The sequence below is a fragment of the Gymnoscopelus microlampas genome (genome assembly GCF_963454915.1).
Source record: "Gymnoscopelus microlampas genome assembly, chromosome: 21".
NCBI classification, from domain to species: domain Eukaryota; kingdom Metazoa; phylum Chordata; class Actinopteri; order Myctophiformes; family Myctophidae; genus Gymnoscopelus; species Gymnoscopelus microlampas.
Window position 1 is genome coordinate 16,410,944 of NC_139958.1, and position 13,893 is coordinate 16,424,836.

The following is a 13,893-nucleotide window of genomic DNA, read 5'->3' on the forward strand; positions in this document are numbered from 1 at the left end:
AAAAAGCATTGCAGAGCTTACACCTCTGGCTATTACTATACATGTCCCCTAATGTTCATTAAAAAAAACATTACAAATCAATAACCAAAGGAAATGAAAACAAATCAATATAAATTCCACAAATCTTTTTTTGTGAATGTTGACACTTGTGTAAAGTTCCTCTTAGGATTTAGAAGGCCCTTTTAGAATCAGCCTCAGGTCTAAATAAACGTAACAATTTCTGATGTTATAGTTGGCCAAAATCTTTGCTCAACTTTTAAAATAGCAAAAAGAGCAGATATAAAAGCTCACTACCAGCTCAGTTACCTTGTGGTTAGAGTGTCCACCCTGAGACTGGGAGGTCAAGGTTCAATCCCCGGCTGAGCACCAAAGACTATTACAAAAAAAAGGTAACTCAATGCCTCCCTGCTTGGCACTCAGCATCAAGGGTTGTATTGGGGCTAAGACCCTGTGACATACTGCCATATCCAGGGGGGGTGTACTTGTACATCAAGCTACCGACACCGTCGTATGACAAAGTATAACATAGGGTTTAAGTGGTTAAACAATACCTGTTTAAGTTCCTCTACTGGGAATTCAATCTAGGATAACATTTCAAGTTCAGCTCATCTCTGGCTGTTTGTGCAATGCATACTGCCCTGCTGGACTAGGAGAGGCAGTAAAATGTTTATAAATACTCACATCTTGAAATTCACGCAAGTAATCCTTTGTCAGGTCTATGTGAAAACGTTGTCCCTCAGTGATGGTACATTCATTCTTTATTTGTTCCAATTCATTCTCAAAACACCTGTATACACAGCCTACATCATTAATGCCGGAAACCTGTGAACAGGAGAAAGAATTAGTTCTGCTGTTCAGTAGTTTGAATGAAGATGAGGTTGAGTTTAAGCTGTATGAAAAAGTGACACCAAGCTTGTTTCCTGTACTACGCTTCCTTTTGCACGTGGTTTGTAAAAGCTGAGATAAACAAATAACTTGCTGATACAAGTATGCCAGAATAGCTACAACGTACATCTATCTCTTCAAATTAATATCCCTTAAAGGGCTGGTCTCCAGCTGGGACTGTATATTAAAAATACGCACGCACGCACGCACGCACACACACACACACACACACACACACACACACACACACACACACACACACACACACACACACACACACACACACACACACACACACACACACACACACACACACACACACACACACACATTTAGACCATTGCAGTGTTGTGTAATTCATGTCTGCCACTAAATTTCCTTTTATTAACAGACAATTCTCATAGTGTATTAAAGCCTAATTGCAGTTGATACGATACTCTTACCTTCACATACGGAGTGTAGAATAGTGCATTTGAATCCTGTTTGTGTGGAAGAAAGCAGATTATATTAGTGGCAATTAAAAATAAATTAGTTTAAAATGCAGTTTGGATAAACTATTACAATTTCACTTACACATGTGGCTGTCCCGATTAATTCAGGTTTGAAGTTGTTATCCACAGGTTTTGACTGATGGCAACCTGAGAGGGTAAAAATCCAAAACGCAATCCTGAAAAGATGCTCCATTGTAAGGTGTGTGTTACTCACGGTTAGAGGAAAACTAACTTTATGAACTAATATAGCTTCTAGTTCATGAAGTTAATCTGTTAATTGAAAGACAACAAATAATTGCCTAATGGCTTCAGGGTAAAGTAATGCCAAAACAACCAAAACAACAAATGTGCAATACTACCGATGAACAAAGTGCGATCAGGATTTGCAACAATTTAAATCTAGTGATGTAAGTAGGCTACAATCAGATCTAATTTTACGTCTACACAACACTAATACAGGTTGTTGTACTTAAGACAGCTCAGTGACTGACTGCTATCAAGGAGCTGTCATCTCAGGTCATCTAAGCAGGGCACCAATCAGAACTGGAGTTATGCCGAATTCTGCGCATGTCTGCCGGGAAATGCATTCCCCTTCGCAGGCACGCACGCGCACCTTATAATAACTTCTACAGCAATGTAGCCTACTGTTTAAAGGGATTCTAGGTAACTTGAAGCCTAAATCTAAAAAATATGTTTATATATATTGCATTTTTCCCCCTCTATCAACCACTATATAATGATGCTGGGATGTTTTCCTGCATTGAAACACAGTCCTCTTTCTGAAATACGCATTTTCCCTACTATCAATGTTTTGACATCCGGGTATCCGGGACGTAAATGAAATGAAGTGCATGTGCGTGTGTGCGCGTCCGTGTGCCAATCAGGTGGCGAGTTCGAGTGAAACCGGATGGAACGGGCGGCCATTTTTTCTGTCCACTGTTTTTGGTTTTGGTTTTATAACTTTAAAACGCTCTCAAACTTATTTTTGAGGGAATTTATTTCTAAGATAGAATGTAGTTGTTTAACTTCATATACGTAGTCAATTAATCATGACAGAGCCTATTTAAAAATAAAGATTCAGAGAACCGGCAGGGGCGGGCAGTGACACGTATGTATCCAACTAAAGCCCTTCAAAAGTCCCCTTGGGTCATATTGGCTGGTGGTGGGGAAAACAAGCTGCTGATTGGCTGAAGGGGAACGAACTGCTGTTTGGCTGAAGGGGTTGGATGAATGTTTAGAGTCATCAATGTTTGTGGATATGTATGTGGTATGTGGTATGTGGTATGTAGTATGTGGATGGATGGCTGGATGGATGGATGGTGAGAGAGAGAGCGAGAGAGAGAGAGAGAGAGAGAGAGAGAGAGAGAGAGAGAGAGAGAGAGAGAGAGAGAGAGAGAGAGAGAGAGAGAGAGAGAGATTAATTATAAATGTATGCAGTGTATTGTAGATACAGAAGATGAAAATAGAAGGACAAAAAAAAAACATTTCAGGGGGCTTATTTATCAAGATTCAAGAATGGCAAAGACTGCTGATACCGAATCTAATCATTGCTTACAGTGATAGGTAAAACAGGTCCCATGTTATGAACAGCATGTCATAGTGTGTCATGAGGAACATTAGTTAGTCATGGATGGTGTTGCATCAGGATGTAATTAGTGCGTCAGTGGGGTGAGTGCCCCTCCTGCCCCCAAAATATCTGTGCATGACCTTGGTCTCTATACTAAAGTGTAGAAGTGTCACTTCTGCGCTCTGTTGCAAACCTACAAGTGTAAGCACATTTCTCTCTCCAACCGGCAGTGCACTAGAAAAACCATGAAACCACCAAGTCCTACCAAAAAAGGGACCCACCCAAACACCAAGATAAACATAGATCAACACACTTGTTGGTGTGAAGATTAGAAGACTACTGCTTTGACAGTCATAAACAAGGATGTTTATGACTGTCAAAACATCCTTGTGGTTTACAAGTTTCCAGATAAACTGTGTTTTAGACCACGTTCTCAAATTGCGGTCCGGGGTCCCCAGCAAAATTTGGGCGATGCGTTGTGATACTTTTTTTTTTGAATATTTCTTTGAAACATTTGAACAAGACAAAACTAGTAACTGCACACAATATTTTTCAAATACATACATAATTTGGGGGTCCTTGACATGAACAGTTTTAGAACCATTAGTTTAGACCAGCACTAATACTCATATTGCTGTTATTTGCTGCTGCAGAGCAGGTGAGCCCAGGTGCAGGCACAGACAAGCAGGCAGGAACAGAGTGAAGTGACAGTAATATTAATATTAGTGTTGGTCTAAAAGTTGTTTCGACAATGTTTACCTGAAAGCTGCTGCGGCGTTGCATGTGGTGTGTTTTTTTTGTTTGTTTTTCAGTCAGTTCAGCTGAAAACCAAACCAGATATACGTACTGTAGGTTAGGTTGACCAACATGCTTCAAGGTGTGAAGATCAGAAAATAACGCCTTCACTTCTTGGAAACTGTTTTCAGCTGAAGTTAGGGACTGGAAAAATACAGACATGCACCACTACCATAGGGCTGTCAATCATAATCACGTCATTTTACTTGATGATTAATTGTCATACATATAATAGCGATTAACGATTGAATTGTGTATTTGGCATTGAACATTGGAACATAAATGTCTAAATTGCATTTCTTTTAGGCTTCGTAAACGAAAATTGCACAGGGCAGATATGAACAGGCAGGTACATACTTTACCCCGGTCACCTCACCTGAACACCATGTACAAAAAGTACATACTCATAAGGCCCCATAAGAAAGATTTGTGTTTAAAACTTTCAAAAGTATTAACAAATTGTCCTTGTCCTTGACCTTCAGTGCATTGATGCTTCATTGAGTCCAATTCAGCCTCACCCTAAAATACATTCAACTGCAATCTTGATATATTTTGTTTGTATCGTTGTTTGTTGTTAGTTAAAGCAGGAGAAAAACAGGTCTGAAGCAGTCAGCATGGTAGGTTACTGTGTTAAGACACTATCTATATGATCCAAAGGCTGTGGGTTCAAGTCCTCCTGCTTCTTTACTGTGAAGCATGTTTTGAGGATTAGCATCCAGAAATGACACTTAAAAGCACTAAAATGTGTGGAGGTGCTGTAGGGCAGAGGATAGTTGGTGGACACCTCTGTGGTCTTTGTCAAACACTGCATGGCGACCAGGGGCACAGGTTCAATTCCAACCCCTGCCAGCGAGGTCACAGGTTTGTCCAGCCTAGGGAGGCACTGAATCCAGTACTCATTGATGTACAGTACTGCTACATGTGTATAGTTCTTTACGTTGATTGTAAGCAGCAGACTGCTTCACTGTGGGTTGATTGATACAGAAACTGTGTGTGACTGTGTGTTTGAAGCCAGGAGATTCAAATGGCGCAGGCAGGGGTGGCTGGGACATATTACTAAGTTTAAATAGGCTATGGGACATTTGCTCCAGTCCTTGTAGTCTCTGTCTAAATGTGACTTTTAGATGTTTGTCATTATGCACAAACCTTAAGAAGATTTATACATAATAATAAAAAATCACAACCCATTGTCCTCAATATATGGTGCTTAATTTAAAATGTATGTGACGCCCCCCCCTCCCATGAAATGGTCTCACCCAGAGCCTTCTCTCACCCCCCCCCCCCCACACACACGCACACACACACCACCTCCCACCCCCCCCAAAAAACAACAACCGTCAAACACCATAGATTCAACATTGATTCAATGTTGGCATTTCAATCATTAAAGTCAACCATAATACAATGTTGATTTAATGATATATTTTCAACATTAAGGTTGATGTACCATCATTCTTCAACCTTAACCAAAATTCTACATTTTTGACCATAATTCAACGTTGATTTAACAACTTTTGCTATCTGGGGTCACTTCAAACACTTAACATACATAGCCTACGTTTGAAATGTTTACATACTAGGGAAACGTAACAAATGTAAGTATTGGCATGTTATGTATTTTGCGACCTAACTTAATCTACCGCTATGCACGTTGTTGTGGTGTGGTCTGCACTAGGGAGCACACATGCAGCTACTTGGTCATATATATATGTTACATTTATACCAAGCTCATGGAAGCAGTGTCATTGGGCATCCAGGTGTCAATCAACTCTAGTCAACATAGCAGGTTCTGACAAGGGGTGGGACTAAAAAAAGCAGGAAGGAACAAGGAAGACTCTGAGAGTGAGAGAAACAGGTGAAAACAGAGATGTTTATAAATTCAATAAAATCTGGTAAATGAAGAGCTAGGGATTAATATCAGTGTGGATATATCAGCATGTTTGTGTGTTTGTAGCTGGGGTTTCACTCAGTATTTCTACCATAACCAGCTGACAATAATAACAAGATAGGCTCTGGCTGGTCAACTAACACACTAGCCTGGAGGAGAAGAGAGTGTGTGAGACATTTCAACACGCTGAGTGAGTATGGATGCTATCTGAGAACTGTAATGACATGGACATTTAGTTAAAGTATAGGACCTTTATAGCCCTAGAAGGCTGTGATACATTTAATTGACACAGGAGGGCATAGGAGGGATCTATGGCTTTGTACATGGAATACATGGAATGAATGTAATATCACAGCCATTCTAGGACTAGGACCTTTAAATAGTGATGTGGTGTTTTGTATAGTGTGCTTCAGGACCTGCTTCCAAAGCTGTTGCAGTAGAGGTGCTCAGGACTTGTCACTGCATTACATGTGAAATTGGGAGACTAAAATGGAGCATAGCGGGAGAAAGGGTTTAAAAATAGGGAGGCTCTCGCAATAATCATAGGTGTTGGCACGTCACACTCCAGACAAGAAATGTGTCTAATGATTATGTGTGTGGCTGCCTCTCTTGTCAGGTGTCTGAGAAGCTGAGCGACAAGGAGATGACCTTTAGAAGAGGAGATCCAGCTCAGAGAGCGCATGCAGCTGCAGTGGAAGCAAGCCGAGAGAACCGTAGACGATCTGCACATGGAGTTACAGACGGTGAACCAGGCTAAAGATGGCCTGAGTAAACAGCTTAAACAGGCACAGGTAAGACTTCTACCAGTGGTGGAAGTAACTAAGTACATTTACTCAAGTACTGTACTTAAGTACAATTTTGAGGTATTCTTTTTTCTTTACTGGAGTATTTCAGGAGTATGAGTGCATCCACGGCAACGCTCCTCCCTACCTCAAGGAATTAGTCCCCCTCAACCCGCGACCTCCGCTCTTCAAACACATACCTCCTCAAAACCCACAAGGCAAATCTATGTATCATGGGCGACCGGGCTTTCTGCTCGGCCGCCCCCGAACTGTGGAACGCCCTCCCTGTCCACCTGAGAGCACCACAGTCGGCTGACTCCTGTAAGAGAGGAAAAGACCTACAGTAGGCCTACCTTTTTAGCAAAGCATTTTTTTTAGCTGGTTTTACCTCTAGGCTTTATGACCCCATGTGTTAATACTTAATAGTTTTGTTTTAGTTTCTTAGTTGTTGTTTTCTTTTTTTGGTGTGATGTTTCTGTTTTTGTTTCTGTAGCACTTTGAGATTTCTTGCAAATGTAAAGTGCGTTATAGATAAAATCCATTATTATTATTATTTCCGATTTTCAGTACTTTTACTTCTACTCCACTACATCTCAGAGGCAAATATTGCACTGTTACTCCACTACAATTATTTGAAAACTTTAGTTACTAGTTACTTTGTAGATTTTGATTATTATTACAAAACATACATTAACCACTTCAGCCCTATATACATTTCAGCCATTTGAAAATAGCCGATCTACAATCCGTCGCGACATTGCAGTATTGATAATTTTATTTAAGGATTTACACAGAAACATTACTTAAGACGAAAGGTAAGCCAACAATGACACAGGCCCACGTTCGCACAGGGATGAACATTCAAATTAATCAGTGAATCAGTGGTTGTGGTGGTCATCAGAATTTAAGGTTAATGTGGTATTAATTATGCTAATCCAGGGGGGTCGCGGCCTGAAAAGGTTGAGAACCGCTGCTCTATCTCTATCTTCTCTATCTCACTTTCTCCTCCATCTCTTCACCTCCACAGATCCGTGAGTTGCGTGTGGAGGTGGATGAGCTCCAGACGTCCAGGGTCCTGGAGGACGTGATCTCCAGGACGGAGAGCAGGGTCAAGGAGCTGGAGAACGTCCTCCGCACTGAGGAGAGGTTTGTGAAGTCTGCATACTCCAAAGCAAACATCACTTCGTAGTTCCAGACTTCTACATGACAAAAGGTAAGGCAGCAATGACACAGGCCCACGTTCGCACAGGGATGAACATTAAAATGAATCAGTGAATCAGTGATTGTGGCGGTCATCAGAATTTAAGGTTAATGTGGTATTAATTATGCTAATCCTTCCAAGCAGTGTTGTACTAATTCCAGGGTTGAGCTCTAGGGGGTACGGGCGGGTACGGCGTACCCTTAGTTCTGAGACTGTGGGGGCTGGGGGCTCGCGCGTGCTCCACATGCACTCACCGTCAGCGGCGGTCGTTAACACCTTAAAGTTTAAACAATAGCCTCTGAAGGTTCGCGCCGTCAGTGGCGAGACATTCTCAATAGCCTCTACCTGGCTGCTTTGCATAACATTAGGCTACTGGAGAAAAGCCACGGACTTGAATTGAATGTGTTCCTCTCACAATGAGAGACAACAGTCTCTGCACTGCAGAGTGTGAAGGGGATCGCTTAGCAGAGCACCTAGTTCTCTGAGACAAGACAAAGACAAGTTGTCTGATTATTTTAACTGCTTATGTGTGGGTGAGTCTATGTAAAGGGCTTTTATATAAAACTAAAAGGAAAAGAAAATAATTGATTAATTGAAACAAAAATAAAAACAACAAATTAACAATGCAACAAAATAATAAGAAATATAAATACATTAATAATCACATGCTGAATACAGTATTAGTAAGTGGCTATGTGCACATGCCTGCGCACGTGCGCGCACGTGACGTCATAAAATACAGTACCCTTAGTTCAAAAATCCACAGCTCACCTCTGACTAATTCCATAACCTCATGAATAAATAATGTTAATGTAGCCATTTCTAAAGACAGTTAATCTGTCCCCTTTCAACATAACCTTGTATTCTCACAACAAGAGGACAGGGATGAGTCACAATGGACCTCTATGCAGCAGTTATTTTATATATTTGCGTCGTCTCCCCTTTACTGTGTTATGGTCTCTTTGTTGGGACAGACTGTAGGAAAGCTAGAGGGAGACAAGTCTAGGAAAGACAATGAGGGAGATAGCATAGGAGAGACAGACAGTAGGAAAGTTGAGAGTGAGACAGTGTAGACAGACAGAAAAGCGGAGAGGGAGATTTGAGAACCCCACTTTGAGAACCACTGCTCTATCAGATAGCATAGAGCAATTCAGATAGTGCATAGTGTTTGTCAGGATGGGGGTTCTCCAGTTCAAATATGATCATTTGGGGGGGTGGGGGGTGGGGGGGGGGGGGGGGGGGGGGGGTGTTGCGGCCTGAAAAGGTTGAGAACCACTGCTCTATCTCTATATTCTCTATCTCACTTTCTCCTCCATCTCTTCACCTCCACAGATCCGTGAGTTGCGTGTGGAGGTGGATGAGCTGAGACGTCCAGGGTCCAGGAGGAAGTGATCTCCAGGACAGAGAGCAGGGTCAAGGAGCTAGAGAACATCCTCCGCACTGAGGAGAGGTTTGTGAAGTCTCCATACTCCAAAGCAAATGTCACTTCGTAGTTCCAGACTTCTACATGTTTTATAGGGATAGGGACCAGGGGGGGGGGGGGGGGGCAATTTGAAAGGAGAGGGAAATAAAACCAAATCATATAAATACACAAGCTCAGAACGCGTTGCATATCGGAATATGTTGCTAAAGGTTGTTAAAGATGATTGTATGTCAACACAGGAACAAGGCTGTTCTGACCAACACCATCAGCAAACTGGAGAGAAAGATTAATGAACTGTCTGACCAACTGGAGGAAGACCATTGGATATCTACTGAACAGAAAGACCTGGTAACACACACACACACACACACACACACACACACACACACACACACACACACACACACACACACACACACACACACACACACAGACACAGACACAGACACAGACACAGACACAGACACATACACATACACATACACTCATACTCACACACACACACACACACACACACACACACACGTTTTATAATCACACATATACAAATACAGTATGCATACTTACTCACACACATGCACACATGCATAAGTGATAGTGATATCAGAATCATGTCAGTATAAACAGATTCTCACTAGAGGGCAATAGAGGACAGCTATAGATTTGTCTCATCAATGCATAGTATTTTTTAATATTTAATATTTGTATTTAATAAGATAAGGGTGTCTCTCCCTCTTCTTGGCTTACTCTGTTTGTACTGTACAGTATGTTTATGTAAAGCAGATTGATGGTTTGACCAGGTTTACCACCTGGTTAAAAATGTTTAGATCGTCATAATCATCACCATCATAATAACACACTGAGATCGAAGACAACTACTTAAACCCTTTCCCTTTTTTCCCCCTTTACAGCAAATCTCTTAGCCAAAAATAGCCGATCTACAAGCCCACAACGCGTTGCTACGTGACACGTTGTGAGCATGTCCATCTGCTATTTTTTGCATATTTTTGAGGTGGTTCACGTGGTTAATGGGTTATATAAAACAAAATGAATGACCCAGAGTGACGTTCTTCATTATTCACATTGCTGTGCTTTGTGTCGTGTTTTCCCAGATGACCCAGAGGATCCGAGCCCTGAAGCGCCAGCTGAACGAGGCCGAAGAGGAGACGAGCAGGAAGGAGGCTCAGTACCGACACACCCAGAGAGAACTCTCTGAGGAGAGAGAGACATCTGGAAGACTGCAGAGACAACTGCTGGACCAGCACCTCTAGATGAAGTAAGAATCTGATGATGGAGAGGGAGGGGGAGAGAGAGAGAGAGAGAGGGGGGGGGGGTGGACGGATGGACAGAGAGGGGGGGTGGATGGATGGGTGATCCAACATCGCCAGATGAAGTGGAATAGATTAAGAGAGAGAGGATGGATGGATGGCTGTTTCCATTGTGGTCCTATGTATTCAATACATCAACTCACTCAATCATACATTCCATCAACAAATACAAAACTCTACATGTACAAAGGAGAAAATGGAAAATGTCAACAGTGAATGACACCTCCTTTCTATGAGAAAATTGCATTTACCTCCCCTTGTGGTCGCATGATACAGTAGATGGTTTTTCAGGCCTGTTTTGAAAGAAGCCAGTGATCCACATGTTTTAAGGGATGGTGTCAGGGTAGTAGAATGAGAATTCTCCCGTGTTAACTTACATTTGCTCCTCCTGTGTGCAGGCGTAAGGAGTCTGCCCTGATGAGGCAAACCCTGGACAGCCTTCGTCTGGACCTGAGCGTGGACGAGGAAGATGACGTCCTACAGCAGAACGCCGCCAAGGTCTAAACGTGTCAGTGAAAACACCTCGTCTCCTCCCTGTCCACACGCAAAGGAATACGTCCCGCAGTGTCCATTTCTGTTTGTAAAACGTACTCTTGCATTTAGAAACAATGACATCTTCACGGAGACTGTCAAAGAGCCCTTATTGCCTTTATTTGTGTCATAATGCTGAAGGCATTGGTGCAAAACACATAATCGTTGCTGTCGGACAGAAACCTCCATGTTTCAATGTTTTTTCATAAATGAATGCCCTTTATTATGCTTTATCGTATGACAGTGTTGTGCAAAAGTAGCAAAAAGATCCGGTCTGTAAGCGATCTACACACTCAACGAACGCGCCACATCGTGCCGCGTTGTGAGCGTGTATGTAAAATAGGGACACCAGGTTGAAAGTGGTTAAGTGTGTCTGTGCCTGTGGGTTTTATAAGTATTAAACCAAAGCAAAGTATTAACAAGAGCTTATGACTAAATAGTAACTACATTGGATCCATTGGAACTCAGGTTCTTAAGTAAGTAACTTACAAGGTTTTCATCCGACAATGACGTTATGGAAACAATGACGATGGCTGCATGTGGCCCAGTGGTGACTGATGGGTCATTCCACTGGGGGAGGATGGTGCGAACCGAACCCAAACCAGGCCGTCTGACCCAAACATGGGTTCCGACACACTGTTTGGAAAACAGTGGGCCCGGGGTTTAAGAATGACCACTTTGTAGATCTGCTATTTTTGGCTAATGTCCCCCCCAGAATATTGAGGTTGGGGTTAACGTGGTTAAGAATGACCACTAGGCCCAGTCCTAGTGGTCCGGGCACGGCTCCAATGTAGCCTGACAGAGCGTTGCGGGTTCGAGTCCCGATCCCGATGGCCTTTGCTGCGTGTCACTCCCCTTCTCTCTCTCCCCGTTTCCTGTCTAACTCCACTTCACTATCAATAAAGGCATAAAAAGACAAAAAAAAAAAAAAAAAATATATATATATATATATATATATATATATATATATATATATATATATATATATATATATATATATATATATATATATATATATATATATATATATATATATATATATGTATATTTATTTTTTAAGAAAAGAATGGCCACTTAAACCCTCACAACGCTAATGTTTCCCCCAGAATATTGAGGCTGGGGTTAAAGTGGATAAGAATAGGTTCAATAGCAGCTACATTAAAGGTCTGTGGCGCACAGCCTGTTACAAAGACAGATTGATCACATACGCCCTCTGCTGGTGAGCCACTCATGTTGCATGATGAATGTGCCTCACATTACTTCTCTGAGCCTCAAGTAAAGACAAAAAACACACATTTCTGTGGCAAACATTCATACTGTATGGCCTCAACGCCATTAATTAATCTACAGTCTATCAAGTTAACGCATCAACGTGCACCAACACTTTGCCACGCAAAGCCTCTCCTTTTTCCTTTTAGGTACAGGAAAACCCACCTTCTCACCTTTTGTTGAATAGGCAGCTGTGGTGTCCCACCTAAAAAGTACAAAGGAGAAAATGGTAGTGGAGTAGAAGTAAAAGTATTGTAAATTGGAAACACTCAAGTAGGCCTAAAGTACAAATACCTAAACATTTTACTTAAGTACAGTACTTTGAGTACATGTACTTAGTTACTTTCCACCACTGCTCTCTGGGAGAGAGCATGGCCCAGCAGAGGCTCTCTGGTCATGAGGTCAGGCGTCTGATCCCAAGCCAGCGGAGGCTCTAATCATGGGGTTCCTAAGATGTTTCTTCTGTTTATCAGTTCACGCCCTATAATGAAACCCTATATCCTTCATTTGTTTACTGTGTTCCTACATAATATACAAAAATAAGAAGTTGAAAAACAGACTTAGAACCATGACAGATGTAACACGGTGGGTATTTATTATTATTGTTCACACTTTGCTTTGGTGAGAAGCCTCTGGACAAACAAAATAAAGCCATTATAATGTAACTCTCAGGTTGACTGTGTTCTGTTGAACGTTGGCTGTGTCATTTACTCTGCTGTACTCTGTTATTATCACTCAGAGTGTAGAAATTATCAGTTTCACTGTTAGTTAAATTAACTAACAGTGTTTGACTGTGTGTGTGTACACATGAATGTATTAGAGAAGATTCGTTCTAGTTATTTTTTACATGACCAAAACTATAGCAGGTTTAATCAACCAGAACTATAGAAGTGTTTTGTGTAATCAAGTATCGATAGATTAAAATAATTACCACTGTATGTACTAAATACCACTGTATGCTCATGGGATGCAGCATATCAAATTTTTTATTTTTTTTTATGGGCCCAGTGGCCCACTGGCCCAGCGGCCCACCGGGCATTTGCCCGGTACGCCAAGTGGCCAGTCCGCCCCTGGGATAAGACTTTGAATTTAAGACCTCTCACCTTGACAGAATGATTGAATCTGCAAATACATCCACTAACTAATTTCTTAGTTTTATGACCAAAACTATAGCAGTTTTAATCAACCAGAACTATACTAGTTTTTTGTAATCAAGTACAGTGGCTGTTATTGTCACTTTGGATCATTAGATTAAAACATTTGGTGGATATAGAGTTTTCGACTAGTTTCTCAAACAGTGTTGTATTTAAATAGTTTAGAAACATTTTAAAAACACAAATATATTATGGGGGTCCACATCCACGGCCAAATACATGAAAATGGGGGTCCTTGACATAGAACAAATGCAATGATTTTTTTCAGCCAGCAGGTGTCGCCAAAACAACATGAAACTTACTGAGGTCTGGCCTGGACCTCGTGTAGACGTCGTAGGCACGGCGTATCGGCGTAGTGTAAAATGTCTGGTTGGTTTTGGGGTTTTTTGGTCGTTTCTGAGGTCTGACCAGGACGTCGTATAATAGACGTCGTATGAACGGCGTGTCGGCGTTGTTGTATGGACGGACGTCACTGTTGCCATATTTTGTGAGAGAAATAAGCAACCAGCTCTAGGAAAACATGACTACAATTATACGCAACCTACCTGCATGTGCATCGCCTATTATCTACAAGCTCAC

The 13,893-nt window shown here is 41.6% G+C and overlaps 1 protein-coding gene across 1 annotated transcript; it reads left to right on the forward strand.

Moving 5' to 3' along the window:
* The first annotated feature begins 5,365 nt into the window (after positions 1-5,365).
* Positions 5,366-11,191, forward strand: LOC311037626 (cingulin-like). Its single transcript, XM_084046862.1, has 6 exons — positions 5,366-5,816; positions 6,243-6,417; positions 7,436-7,554; positions 9,272-9,380; positions 10,145-10,308; positions 10,759-11,191. Exons 2-5 carry the CDS (start codon positions 6,307-6,309, stop codon positions 10,301-10,303), a joined length of 498 nt encoding a protein of 165 aa, XP_083902988.1. The 5' UTR covers positions 5,366-5,816; positions 6,243-6,306; the 3' UTR covers positions 10,304-10,308; positions 10,759-11,191.
* Positions 11,192-13,893: the final 2,702 nt, after the last annotated feature.

Coding starts and splice junctions, on each gene's coding strand:
- LOC311037626 (XM_084046862.1), top strand. CDS start 6,307: ATGCAGCTGCAGTGGAAGCAAGCCGAGAGAACCGTAGACGATCTGCAC. Junction 6,418..7,435: donor AACAGCTTAAACAGGCACAG/GTAAGACTTCTA, acceptor TCACCTCCACAG/ATCCGTGAGTTGCGTGTGGA. Junction 7,555..9,271: donor GTCCTCCGCACTGAGGAGAG/GTTTGTGAAGTC, acceptor ATGTCAACACAG/GAACAAGGCTGTTCTGACCA.